The sequence below is a fragment of the Cebus imitator genome, unplaced genomic scaffold, assembly GCF_001604975.1.
Source record: "Cebus imitator isolate Cc_AM_T3 unplaced genomic scaffold, Cebus_imitator-1.0 Scaffold343, whole genome shotgun sequence".
NCBI lineage: Eukaryota > Metazoa > Chordata > Mammalia > Primates > Cebidae > Cebus > Cebus imitator.
The window spans coordinates 176,982-190,116 of record NW_016107658.1 but is presented as its reverse complement, the minus strand read 5'-3'; the positions used below and the strand labels follow the sequence as shown (position 1 = coordinate 190,116).

At 46.7% G+C, this 13,135-nt stretch overlaps 2 protein-coding genes across 6 annotated transcripts; one reads left to right on the top strand and one right to left on the bottom strand.

The window, feature by feature from the left end:
• Positions 1-1,581: 1,581 nt before the first annotated feature.
• ARMCX6 (armadillo repeat containing X-linked 6) lies at positions 1,582-4,511 on the bottom strand. 2 transcript variants are annotated; one of them, XM_017505838.2, is made up of 4 exons: positions 4,371-4,511; positions 3,955-4,036; positions 3,517-3,600; positions 1,582-3,232 (listed from the first exon to the last, which is right to left on the bottom strand). In XM_017505838.2, exon 4 carries the CDS (start codon positions 3,084-3,086, stop codon positions 2,184-2,186), a length of 903 nt encoding a protein of 300 aa, XP_017361327.1. In that variant the 5' UTR covers positions 3,087-3,232; positions 3,517-3,600; positions 3,955-4,036; positions 4,371-4,511; the 3' UTR covers positions 1,582-2,183. The 2 variants fall into 2 exon arrangements, with proteins under 2 accessions (XP_017361327.1, XP_017361326.1); XM_017505837.2 differs by having other exon boundaries at positions 3,943-4,036; positions 4,371-4,510.
• A 5,034-nt stretch (positions 4,512-9,545) lies between these two features.
• On the top strand, positions 9,546-12,926 carry ARMCX3 (armadillo repeat containing X-linked 3). Of its 4 annotated transcripts, none has more exons than XM_017505833.2 (5): positions 9,546-9,715; positions 10,254-10,333; positions 10,598-10,658; positions 10,920-10,990; positions 11,285-12,926. In XM_017505833.2, exon 5 carries the CDS (start codon positions 11,431-11,433, stop codon positions 12,568-12,570), a length of 1,140 nt encoding a protein of 379 aa, XP_017361322.1. In that variant the 5' UTR covers positions 9,546-9,715; positions 10,254-10,333; positions 10,598-10,658; positions 10,920-10,990; positions 11,285-11,430; the 3' UTR covers positions 12,571-12,926. The 4 variants fall into 4 exon arrangements, with proteins under 4 accessions (XP_017361322.1, XP_017361323.1, XP_017361324.1 ...); XM_017505834.2 differs by having other exon boundaries at positions 10,226-10,333; XM_017505835.2 differs by having other exon boundaries at positions 9,546-9,869.
• Positions 12,927-13,135: the final 209 nt, after the last annotated feature.

Genomic DNA, 13,135 nt, shown 5'->3' with positions numbered 1-13,135 from the left:
AAAAAAAAAAAAAAAAAGGTGGATGAGGAGCTGTTTGCAGGGAAATCCCCTTTGAAATCAGATTCCCCAGCCAAACTGTGATTGGCTTGGGAGAAAGGGTGGTCCTTCTGACTGACAGCTCTTAGGAACCAAGACAGGGCTCCCAGAGCCAGCCAGCCAAGGAAGCCCCAGCAGTGGGGGAGGGGGGTGGGTGTCACAGCAACTGCAAGTCACTTGTTGGCCATCCCAGGCACCAGGGCCTGGGAAGAGGCCTGGTCCCCATTCCAGGTGGGAGGATTTCCCAGAGTTGGTTGGGGGACCTATCAGGCACTCAGGCCCTCTGACCGGCATGGACTGCCGGGCAGATGGTACAAGCAGGAAAGTTGTAACCCACCTGGAAACCAAGCTGCAGGGGGAGGGGAGAATAATACAAGAAAAGAAAGCTTTGTTCTGTGTGAAAGAGAACAAGCAGAACACCCAGCACATAGAGATCGCCGCTGCCCAGGGCACAGTGACCCACAGGAGCAGCCCTGGGAGACTGAGAGGACACGGGGCGCAGCAGCAGCCCTGCCCAAGGGAAGCAGATGTGCTTAATGGATTCGTCATGAATTGGGGGAAGGGGACCACCTCTTGACACACACACACATCACAAAAGTGCAGGGAACCTGGCTTTGCTGATTCAGGGGCTAAACCTGCTGGGTGGGATCTGGTCATGTTGAAAGTGGGGGCGGGGCAGAACGAGCTGCCCTGACCCATGGAGTGCTTCTGCGCCCAGGGGCTCATCCTTTCCTGGCAAGGTGCCGGGACTTCAGATGGAGGGTGTGCAGGTGTCTACGGATGGATGGAGTGGCCATGGCCATGCCAAGTACCCTCAGCATCTGCCCTCTCACCCCCGCGGGGAGTTGATGGAGGGCTCCTCTGTCCCCTTCCTGGGTCCTGCCAAAGGTAGTGGGGATACGGCAGAAAGGAGCTTCCTCCAAAGGGAGCAGCGGCCAATCGTCTCACTCTGCCAGGAAGTAACGCTGGGGATCCCAAGGAAGAGAGAAGTACGGCTGGAAGCAGGTTTCCCCGTGGCTTCGCAGGAGGCGTAGAACTACACGGGGTAGGTGCTGGGCAAGCCGCAGCGTTCATCGCGATCATTGCGCAATAAACGCGACCCGCTGTCTGGGAGAGCGTCCATACCCACCCCACCCCGGTCCCCACCCCGACGTCGGGATGCGCAGACAAAGGAAAAGGCCAGGGCCTCTGATCTTTCTTTCCAGGCCAGCAGTCAAGGAAAACACATTAAGAAGGGATTTCTCTGTGCCGGGCACGGTGCTACCTGCTCCAAGGGTGTCCTCTCTTTCAGTCCTCTCAACAATCCACCTTAATTCCACCAACTTCCCCCATCGTGCCCCTCACCTCCCCCCACCTCCGCCCCCAGCCTCTTCTTGAAATTTGTTCTGAGCGCTGCGTGCAGCCCTCTCTATCCCTGCCTCCTGTGAGCACTGAGAAGCCTGCATTTGCCAGGGAGCAGACATCCCAGTCAGCTGGCGTTTACCCGTGCCTTTTTTGTCCTTCTCTCCGTGCAGACTGTAAACTCAAGGACAAGGACCATGGCTCTTTTCTGCCAATCAAAGCACACAACTTTATTGATGATACACACAGATGCCGGCTTGGGTGGAAGAGGTTAAGTCAGTACAATAGACAGAAGAGCAGTACACTTTTTTGATGATTAGGTTCACCAACCATCAGGCGCGTGTAGAAGAAAGGGTAAACGAAAAATAATTCAACCTAAGCTGCAACAAATGCATTTTCAGCTCAAGCTGCGATACGCGTCTGGTCTCTGCAAAGCGGTCCCGCTTGGGCAGGGAGACCACCACAGGCAACAATAGCACTCGTGATGCTGTAATTTGATGTTCTTTGTCCACAGCAGGCAGCCGAAGTGATCCCCTCACCTCGTGAAGGAGGCTGCCAGGGAGGAATTTACAATGCCAACATTGCCTGCAGCCTGCACAACCAAGAAGTTACTCAAAGCTCGGTGGGAGCCCCTGCCTGGCCAATAAGAGCGTGGTCCTGGATTGAGCGCTGGAACTTTCACCCAATGAGGCGGTGATTGGCTAAGGCTGGATCTTCAGTGACACCCTCTGCAGATTCTTTGACATCTATCTGCAAACCAAGCGCGTTTTGAGTGGAATCGGTCCCAGTGTGTTCGAGAGGGCCCTTTATGGGGCAGGGGTTTCCAGGAGAATCTCTCTGTTTCCATTTCTGATAAAGAGGGACATGAATGAGAAGAGCATCTGGGCACCGACTAACTCCCCCGCCAAGACTGGCTTTTCAGACAAACCCGTCAGCGGTTTCAAAACCTGAACCTTAGCACATCCACTTTCCTCTGATATCAAAGGAAACTTCAAGTCTGAAACGGACTTGGCAAGCATGTTATTAATAACTGTCATGCTTATTAACAAATTTAATCCGGCCTGCTGCAGAAATGAGTTGCAGCAACGTGACACAGCCTCCCGACACACTCCATTGATGTACATCTTAATCTGGCCCTGACTTTCAATACTCGCATTTAAGTTATCTGGGGCACACAAAGCCTCTCTAGCTGCCGGGTCTGGAGTGGGGATCGTGTGTCTGAGCATTGAGAGGCTGGCCAAATGGCTGTTGATATTCTGGCTAAATGGAAATGCCTCCTCTTTGGTCTCGGCAAACAACAGTTTTCCCTGAATGAAAAGACACTTGGAGAGGTCAAGAACACAACTGCCATTTTTACAGTTTTGAGCACTCCAAGTATTTTTATGTTCATAGGGGAAGGGCCGCTGTTTTATTGGGTGTGCTCGGTTGGCCTTGCCTCCCCCTGAGGGCCTGTCCTCAGTGCCACCTGGTGCCCCAGGTTCAGTCCAATCTCCATCCTCACTCCAGGGCCGAGCCATAGTTTCAAAATCAAACCAAACATCAGGCTCCTCCTCATCCAGCTCCTGGTCATCATCCCACTCCTCTTCCTCCTCCTCCTCCAGCTTGTCACTGTCATCTCTTCCTATGGTCAATTTGTAAACACAGTAGCAGGCACCAGCCCCAATCATCAGTCCTGCCGCCATCCAACCCACTTCCCGAGCCCGGCCCATGCTCAAGTCCGTTCCAGCCTTGGGGCAGGACAGGAGAGGGCCTTGCTCCACCTGATTGAAGAGGTCTGTTAGGTCCAGGATGAGTAATGGTGGAGGGTAGCAGTCTTCAGCTTATTCCAGGCTCCTGTAGCTCTCTTGTGATGAATCTATGGGTAAAATAGAGTATTAAGGCTCGGAGCTATGTTTGGCTTTGTGCGTCACAGAGAGGCCGGATTTCGAGTTGGTGAGAAAGGCAGATTAACAGGAAACAGTTTCTTTGTTCTTTTCTATCTTCCTCTATCGACCCTCAGGATCCCACATTTCTCTTCCTGGACCCATAGGAAGAGCAGGAGATTGGTCAGCTAGGAGGGTAACAGGGTGAGTAACTCTCAGTTAGTGTCCTTCACCGGACCTCCATCCCCAAAGGTTAAGTGCAGTTTCTCTCACTAACCTCTACCAAAGTCGGATAAATTCCTTCGTTTTCCCTTATCTTCTGTTGTCAGTGGTCCTTCCACGGTGATAGTCAGATAAGAGTCTGGCAGAAGGACAAATGCAAAGACAGGTAGACGGCAATGGAGATGAGAAAGTGTAGTGGATGGAGTGAGGACACAGTTCCCAATTTCTGCTTTTGTGAATTTTAGGCACTTGAGTTTAAAAGATTTCTCATACTCTTCTGACTTTCCCGACGCGGGCCTCCCCCGCCCCCCTTGTTGTCCGCCATTTCCCCAGCAAAGGCCGCCACACCCCTTTCCCTGTACCGAAATGGGAGGGGGTGTGGAGAAAGAAGGGGCCAGGAGAGGGCGACTCGGACCCGGCCCTCTCATATCCCAGTCCCCGTGCTCCGCCACCCCCACCCTTGGTTCTGGGCTAATCCTACCTTCACACTGACCTGCAAGGTTCCAACCAAGGCAGTTTTCTCCTTCTGTCGCTGAGACTTGCGCCGAGCCTTACAGGCCAGCAGACCTACAAACCTGCAAACAGACAAGGGACCGAGGGGACGGAGTGCTTGGTAGACGGACCGGCACCCAGGACACTGGAACCCCGATTGTGGAACCCTGATTGTGGATTTCTTTCCTCGGAGTCTCTGGAAACGCCATTCACTCCCCTCACCCCAACCCACCCGTAGCCCGCCACTTCTCTCTACTAAAATGAGCACGGGGTGGGGTGGGGTGGGGGTGGGAGGCAGTATTTAGAAAGTAGGCGAGAAAGGGACCCAGCCGTGATCGGCCTGAACTCGGATCTGCGGCGTTCTTGGCCCTCTTCCACCCCTACCTCCTTTCAAGCAGCGTCCACCCTCGCACCTACCTGCACAGTCCGAGCTAGTTTCCTTCTTTCTTCACACGCCTGCAGAGTAATAGGGGGCTGGTACCCAGACGGAGACGACTAGCAGGACTTGAGCTCTAGGCGGCTCTTGGTCACGTGACGGCCACGTCACTAGTGCGCTCTGGCCCCCAATTTCCACTCCCACAAGCAGTGCGGCAGGCGCCAGCCTGCCCTGTATCTCCCCCTCAACCCCCACAGTGGGGCCCTGTCACTTTTTTCCTCCGTAACAATACCAGAAACCAGAAGTGGCCCTGTCTTTCTGGTGTTTGAATTTGTGTTTCTGTTATTCCAGGAAGGGGCAGCATCTTTTCCTGGGTCTACTCTTCACTTACACTTCTTGGGAAATCTTCTCATTTTTTCCTGGGCTCTGAAACTCCTGCAGACCCTTTCTTAAATTTCTACCCTTTTCCATGTTCAGTCTCTGCACCAACATTGGGGGAGGGGCAGAAACGGAAGTCCAGGTAGTGGTGAGATTTAAATGAGTATTTTGACAACATTTAGGTTCTATTTTGTCCTTTCTTTTTTATTGACTTGAACTACACTATTTTGTAATCAGAAAAACAAAAAACAAAAAAACAAAAACCAATAAAGCTTTTCCCTCTTGGAGAAGAAACAATTCAAAAAAAAATTTTTTTTTAAATGTATATAACATAAGCAAGATTTCCCAGTTAATAGGGAGGCCTCATTGATTTGGTGAAGTTAGTTTAAATTGAAAATATCAAGTTGAAACAACATATTAAAATGTAAAAACATACCCTTACAACCAACCAGTTGTGCTTTAAATGTGATTTATAAATTGTTGGATAAATCTGTACTGAGAAGGTCAGTGTTCTAATTTTGACCTTTTAGGTACGTGAATTATTGTCTCTTTCTCCTGGCTCAGCTCATAGCATTAGGTGTCAGATGTCTAAGATCTTCATAGATGATTGCTGGGTGGCTTTCACTCTGACCTCAAAGGACAGATTTTATGCAGATCCCAACTTCAGATGAATCTTATATCTTCAGATGAATCTTACATCTTCAGATGAACTTTACAGATTAGTGACTTCACAGATTAGCCTGCCTTTCATTCACAGGGTTTTATTTAAAATCTATTTTGGAGTTTTATGGTACAACCCATAAATCACCCAGAAATTGGAGAATTCCCTGTTTCCCCGTTGATGAAAATGAGACTTGAAAGAGGTAATTTTCATTTCATCGTGACACTGTTGCGATCTCTCTGGTGTCTGCCATTCATATATTGTATGCTACTCTAGCAGTGGCGAGTGTTCAGCATTTTCCAGTGGGGATGCTGGTGAGGGTCTGTGGGTGACTGGGAATCACTGCAACACCCTTGATATCTGTGTCGTTTTTTTCCCCCTCACAAGTTGAAGGGCAATGCACAGGATCTCAAGCAGTTGCCAGAAAAAAGAGGCCTTTTCATTTCCTGCCTTTTGTTACAACTTCACTGAGCCACCCGTACAAGCCACTCAGAATATTCCCAAAACTGAGGGATCAAGTATGCAGAAATTAGTCCCCACGCATCCACCTGTCCCCACTGAGGAGACATACTCTAAATATAGACACTCCAGGCAGCATCTTTCTTACAACATTTAAATATGACACCCCAGAGGGAGGGGCTCCCCATTGAGGGGCCCCTGCTGTGGAGGAGGCCCTTTCAGGAGGCTAGCTAGGGAGTCCTAGTGCCTTGCTGGTGAATATTCAGAAGTCAATATGTCACAGCTTTCAGGTCTTCCTCTTTTATAGTCCAAACTCACCAATATCATACCCTATCTCTCTCGGTTTTTACCTCATTTGTTTCACCATCATTTCCTTATACTGTTTATTTTTCATGACTCTTTATTAAGTACCCCTAGACAAGTGAATTATACTTATGAAGCCTTACTAACAGAGCTCTCAGATTCAACTGTCCATCATTCAGCATTTGGCTGCTAGGTAGGTAATTGTGTAAGTGGTTTTTGTTTGTTTTGAATATATACATTAGAAAAAACTAAGGAGTATGTAAAACTTAATAAAGACAGATGACTTGGTGTCACAGACGTAGCTTTACAATAAGGACTCACTTTCACAACACTCAGCCAGACTTCAAGGACAAAAACTTTACTCCTACCTCTCCTCACTAGCATAAAATATCTACGCCCTTTTGGTATATCCTCCAATTAGTCCAATATATAACTTCTCACTACCATTCTCGCCATATGCCAGACCTTTCCTGGTTTGAATCAACTCCCTGTCTAAAACTACCTAAAACCCCATGGTTATAACACCCTTTCAATTCCCTTACCTCTTTGTTCTTCTGATGAGCAATTCTACCAATTCCTACCTGGAGACTGGCATTTAAAAACTGCTTTGCTCTGCATTATACATCTACCAACAAACATTTACTTAAGGACATGTTACAAGGCTCACATACTGTTCAAAAGTGAGGAAGGAAAATGCTTAAGGAAGTCCTCAGACAGGACTGTTAAAAGCACCTGAGCCTGCAAAAAAAATGATGAAACCACTGGCAAAATGAACCTTTTGGCTTAGATCAGTTCACATGTGATATGTAACTTACAAAGTACCAGGAAAAGAGAAAGAATCAGCAAATGGTGACACTACTTGAATTGTGGAGGGTGAAAAAAATAAATTATAGAAGCTTGTTATTTTGAAAAGTTACATTACTTTTTGTATTGTGTAATTTTGATATTATGTCTAACTTAAGGTTGTTTGGTTGCAAACAACAGAGAACAAGCCTGGTTAACTTGGACAAGGAGGGAATGTTGAAGACTAGGTTCGTCTCTGAGGGGTTAGGTAGGAGGAATTGAAAGATATCTTTTTCTCTCTGATGAAGATTGAAATTTTAGTAAGACAGCTTTTGGTTAGTCTGTTTTGGGCACAATACCACACCCTTTTGCTGAGGAAAAAACAATAGGGTATATAAAATGTAAAACGCACTTCCTTTCTTTTCCCAGGGAGAAATGTAAACTGTTTCAGCTGTTGTTGTTGATTTGCAGGAGTCCTTTAACCTCTTTGGAAATTAACTCTTTGTTTGTCTATAACTGATGGTGGGGGCATAATCTGCCACAGAGTATCTTAGTTGTAATTTCTACCATTGACTAAACATTAGAAAGATATAGTTATGAAATGGTGATGCACAAGGCTGTTCTTTGAGCCAAGGCCACTGGGATTCTCCCACAGGATTTCCGCAAGGTTGCATCTACACTTCAGGTTCTCTGCCTCAGCACTGCGTGATCAAATCCTGATTTTGTTTGTATGCTGAGAAGAGTTGCCTCTGGAGGAAAGACTCCCATTCATAGAGACTTATATATAAATCTAGATCTGAATGCTCAAACCTATGGATCTCTGCATTCTTTCTTCATAAGTAAACTACAAGGGAAGCTGTCTCAACAGGAGTGACAACTGAATTAATTTGCCCTGAGAAATACAATTGTCAGGGGGTACTGGAGGTTTCTGTCAGTCTTACCTGCCCATTCTTTCCCTGTACACAAGCTACTACTTGGGAAACCACAACTTAGAAAGTTGTTTGGTAAGCCTGCAATCAGAGCAAGGGTATTCCTTCATCTTAAGAAGTGGGTTTCAGCTGAGGAAGCATGAAGTACTATTACATATCATGGGCATGACTCTGCCAGGGAAAGTGAAATGTCCCATTCTCCTTAGCTAACACTCTTTCTCCTCCAGACAGTGCTTGTGTGGAAAATACCAACACTTTCCTCTGTCCTTTTCATATATTTCTATGCTCGAATAAGCCCCTTTGCTACACATGATCTTTCCCTAAATGCAGGATCATATAGTTGATTTGGTTTCTGTTTACTAAACAAATTTCAATCACATTCTTGTACTGCCTTTCAGAAATTACATAGATATGAATTTTCCTGGGGGATTGCATGTTCTCAACCTCCTCAGTCTCTTGATTTACTCCCATATTGTCTATGTATTTTAAAAGTTATACTCAAATAACAACCTTTTCTTCAAACTATTAGGTAATATCTAACTGAAGACCCCATGTTCTGAAAAGCTATATTACTTTTCGTATTATTACCAGTGTTTTTATATTGTGCTTTAGTTAAGGTTTTTGGTTGCAAGCAACTGAGACCAAATCTAGTTAACTTAAACAATGAGGGGATGTAATTATTTTATTCCTTTTCCTACTTTAAAAAAGTTAAATCATTGATGATGTGTGAATTATTCAGTTTGTCAAACCAGTGAGTGAAATAGTTTCATCCTAATTGCTAGGTTCCAATTTCAGCCAATTTTGTCTTTGTGTGTGTTCCTTTACTACTTACTTTGTTTATAGACGGTATTCTCTAGTTTGTCCAAGTATATTTTGTAATGTTCTCTGTATGCACACCCACTTTGTCAGTGTGCATGCTTTTATCTTACAGATACCTACTGTGCACTTATGTTTGTTCCTTAGTTTTGTTTTCTCTGCTTTACTGGCTTTTGTGGCTTCAATGCCTCATCCTTGCTAATGGATGCAGGTGAAAGTCTGTAGCTCTCCTATTCAGAAGACTGGCCTAGTCAGAAGATTTACATACTGTCAGACACACTGCTTAGCTCATTCAGGGCTGTGCTGTGTGCTAGACCCCAGAAGACATTAAGATTGCTTTGAGTGAAGTGTGTAACACTCTTCACCAAGTAAGAAAATGTGGGAATTTTGAAGGCCATCACTCAACATCATTCTCCAATCTCCACTCATTTCTTCTAAAATGGAAATAGCTTTATAGTATTTTTTCTCATAAAAAGAATGAAGGCTGGCGGTGGGGGAGGGAGGGAACAAAAATAGCAGAATATTAAGAAAGTAAAAGCCACACTCTCATTCCAGATTTTCTTTTCTAATCACTTGTTCCGTTCAGATCTGGGACTAGATTTCAGAGGAAATGGTAGACTTTTAATAGCTTAGGGGGGGGAGGTGAAGGGAGAGGCTGCTGTCCCAGGAGCCTAGGGAAGGAAGAGGTAATTTTTCAAAAGAGTACAAGTGGCCCGTAGCCCCAGGGGAAGATGCTGTCCCTTTCTGGTAACCGGAGGAAGGGAAACACAACTACAAGGTGATGAGATTATCGAATAAGAAAGAGGCCTGGTGTGGGGGAGGGAAGAAAGGGGGGCGGGCCCTCTTCTGCCGCACTGCTGGTGGGAGGGGAAATTGGGGACCAGAGTTGGTGGATGACGTAGCTCTCACGTGACCAAGAGCTGACGTGTGCAGAAGTCCTTCTTGTTCTGGTCGTTGTTCCCGTCTGAGTACCAGCTCCCCATTGCCCTGAGGGCGGGCGGGCCTGCAGCGGAGGGAAAAAGGAAGAGGAGTAGGAAGTTGTCTCGGATCCCTGCAGGTCAGTGCCTGGGAGATTCCATAAAGTCGGGGTGCTTGAGGGCGTAGGGCCGAGACCGTCGCGGGTACTGAGGCGCCTCCGTCGTCTCTCCCACTCGCCGCCCGCTTTCCAAGACATATTTCCCGCCTGCAGCCCATTTCGATGCTGCGAAACGGTGAGCTGGGGGGTGTTTGGGGAGGGGCTCAGAGATTGGGAGATGGGAGACTGCTGGGAGCCTAGGCCCGCAATCCGGAAAGGGAGCTGTGGCCTAGGTGTTGGCCCCTACTCCGCCAGGAAAGTGCGGGAGGGGAATGGCTGGATATGGGGGCGGGGGTGCTGAAATGCAACGTGATATGTCAGCAGAACCCCAAGGAGAGGTAATAGGGGTGGGAAACCTCTGACAACCAGGCCTCCGAATTAGAAAAGAGTTTTGTGTTCTGGGGACTACTCCGTCCACCAAACACTCAGTAGCGGCAGTTTCCCGTCTTTCTGCCTGTGGCTGTGTCTTAGTGACCATGGCTCTGTATCTAGTGGGTCCAAGCCTCTCCCGGGTGGCCAGTCTTTCTGTAGGTTGCGGCACAACGCCAGGCAAGAGAAGAGGAAAGAAATTAATCCCAATCGGTGAAGGTCGTTTTGAGGGTAAGACCATCTGGGGACCCTAGCAGGGGCAGGGGTGGCGGCGGGGGCGGGGAGAAGCCAGAGAAGGTAATAATCTAGGTACAGGTCTGAGTCCGAATGTGTTTCTCGCACTCCCCGAACTGTGGCGAAATGGCGTGCTTTGTGTGTGTGTGGTGGGGGGGAAGTAGGGGAAATGACAGCAGGGAAACCTATTGGATAGTTTGTTCGTAATCCTCCTCTCTCAACAGCACTTTCTCCCCTTGTTTTCGATCTGTCATCCTGCAGGTCTGCTGTAGCAGGTGGCTTCGCTTGAAGCGAGGGAGGAAGTTTCCTCTGATCAATAGAGGTCGGTGTGGGCGTGGGGGCTGCCTGGAATGGGGGAGGGGTTAGAAATCGGCCGCACTTTGGAGAGGCTTATCCAATCCTGCTTTATTTTCCTTACCTCCCTCCCATTTCAGGCTAGGGAGGGGGCAGACCTGTGCATGTTTGGGATGGCATAAAGAGGTTAAAAACAAACCTGATAACCGGGATGGTGAATCAGGAAAGCAACAATTGAACAGTCAATTCATGAAGTCCTCCGTTCTCACTGGCTCTGGTCTCTCTGCAGATTGGAAAGGTTGTTGGGCGTGGCACACCACCAGGGGAAAGAAGAAGGGGCGAACTGCTTGTCTTGAAGAGGTTAGTGCAAGCGTTCTAGTCAGGTCCCTGGGGATATCTGAGGTTGTGATGACTGATACCCCAGCAGAAGTCTCAGTCTGTGGATTCCGTTGGCATTATTTAGGCTTTGGGCGGAATGAACTGGGATGGGGAGGGAAAGGCTGAAATGACAGACATAGAGATTTTGTCAAAAATTTACATTTCTTACCCAGCATTCAATTATTATTATCTTGTCCTTCTGCGCAACTCCCTGCATAGGGCAGGCAACACAAGCAGAAGAGAAACTCAAATCTGATTTTCTTCTCCCACTCCTAGGTCAACCTCCAGAATCGGCTGTTGTGGCCTTGAAGTGGCTGAAGACGATTACCCTCCACAGGCTTGCACCCAGTCCCACAGCCTTCCTCCCCTAGCCTGAGTGACTACTCTAGTCCTTGGTCCCTGCTATTGTCAGGGACGATTGCATGGGCTACGCCAGGAAAGTAGGCTGGGTGACTGCAGGCCTGGTGATTGGGGCTGGCGCCTGCTATTGCATTTATAGACTGACTAGGGGAAGAAAACAGAACAAGGAAAAAATGGCTGAGGGTGGGTCTGGGGATGTGGATGATGCTGGGGACTGTTCTGGGGCCAGGTATAATGACTGGTCTGATGATGATGATGACAGCAATGAGAGCAAGAGTATAGTATGGTACCCACCTTGGGCCCGGATTGGGACTGAAGCTGGAACCAGAGCTAGGGCCAGGGCAAGGGCCAGGGCTACCCGGGCGTGTCGGGCTGTACAGAAATGGGCTTCCCCTAATTCAGATGATACCGTTTTGTCCCCTCAAGAGCTACAAAAGGTTCTTTGCTTGGTTGAGATGTCTGAAAAGCCTTGTATTCTTGAAGCAGCTTTAATTGCTCTGGGTAACAATGCTGCTTTTACATTTAACAGAGATATTATTTGTGACCTGGGTGGTCTCCCAATTGTTGCAAAGCTTCTCAATACTCGAGATCCCATAGTTAAAGAAAAGGCTTTGATTGTCCTTAATAACTTGAGTGTGAATGCTGAAAATCAGCGCAGGCTTAAGGTATACATGAATCAAGTGTGTGACGACACAATCACTTCTCGCTTGAACTCATCTGTGCAGCTGGCTGGACTAAGATTGCTTACAAATATGACTGTTACTAACGAGTATCAGCACATGCTTGCTAATTCCATTTCTGACTTTTTTCGTTTATTTTCAGCGGGAAATGAAGAAACCAAACTTCAGGTTCTGAAACTCCTTTTGAATTTGGTTGAAACTCCAGCTATGACTAGGGAACTGCTCAGGGCCCAAGTACCATCTTCACTGGGCTCTCTCTTTAATAAGAAGGAGGACAAAGAAGTTATTCTTAAACTTCTGGTCATATTTGAGAACATAAATGATAATTTCAAATGGGAAGAAAATGAACCTACTCAGAATCAATTTGGTGAAGGTTCACTTTTTTTCTTTTTAAAAGAATTTCAAGTGTGTGCTGATAAGGTTCTGGGAATAGAAAGCCATCATGATTTTTTGGTGAAAGTAAAAGTTGGAAAATTCATGGCCAAACTGGCTGAACATATGTTCCCAAAGAGCCAGGAATAACTCCTTTATTTTGTAGTTTAGAAGCAACACACATTGTAAACTATTCCTTTTCTCCACCTTGTTTATATGGTAAAGGAATCCTTTAAGCTGCCAGTTTTGAATAATGAATATCATATTGTATCATCAATGCTGATATTTAACCGAGTTTGTCTTTAGGTTTAAGATGGATGAATGAATATCTCTACTTGTTCTGAAAACATGTTTTGCTTTTTATCTCACTGCCTAGATTGAAATATTTTGCTATTTCTTCTGCATAAGTGACAGTGAACCAATTCATCATAAGTAAGCTCCCTTCTGTCATTTTCATTGATTTAATTTGTATATCATAAATAAAGTTGTATGTTAATGATGGAAAGGAAAAAAAAGAAGAAAGAAAGAAACCATCCCTGTTCTTCATTACCTAGTTGGAGAGATAAGAAACATACAAACCAAAAGATAACAGACTATCTGGAGCTTATACTGATGTTCCCTCTGAGAGCCCAGAGGAGGCAAAAGTTTCTGTGGAATGTGCTAGTCAGCTAAAGCTTCACAGAGCAGGTGGCAATTGAAAATGAGTCCTGAATGG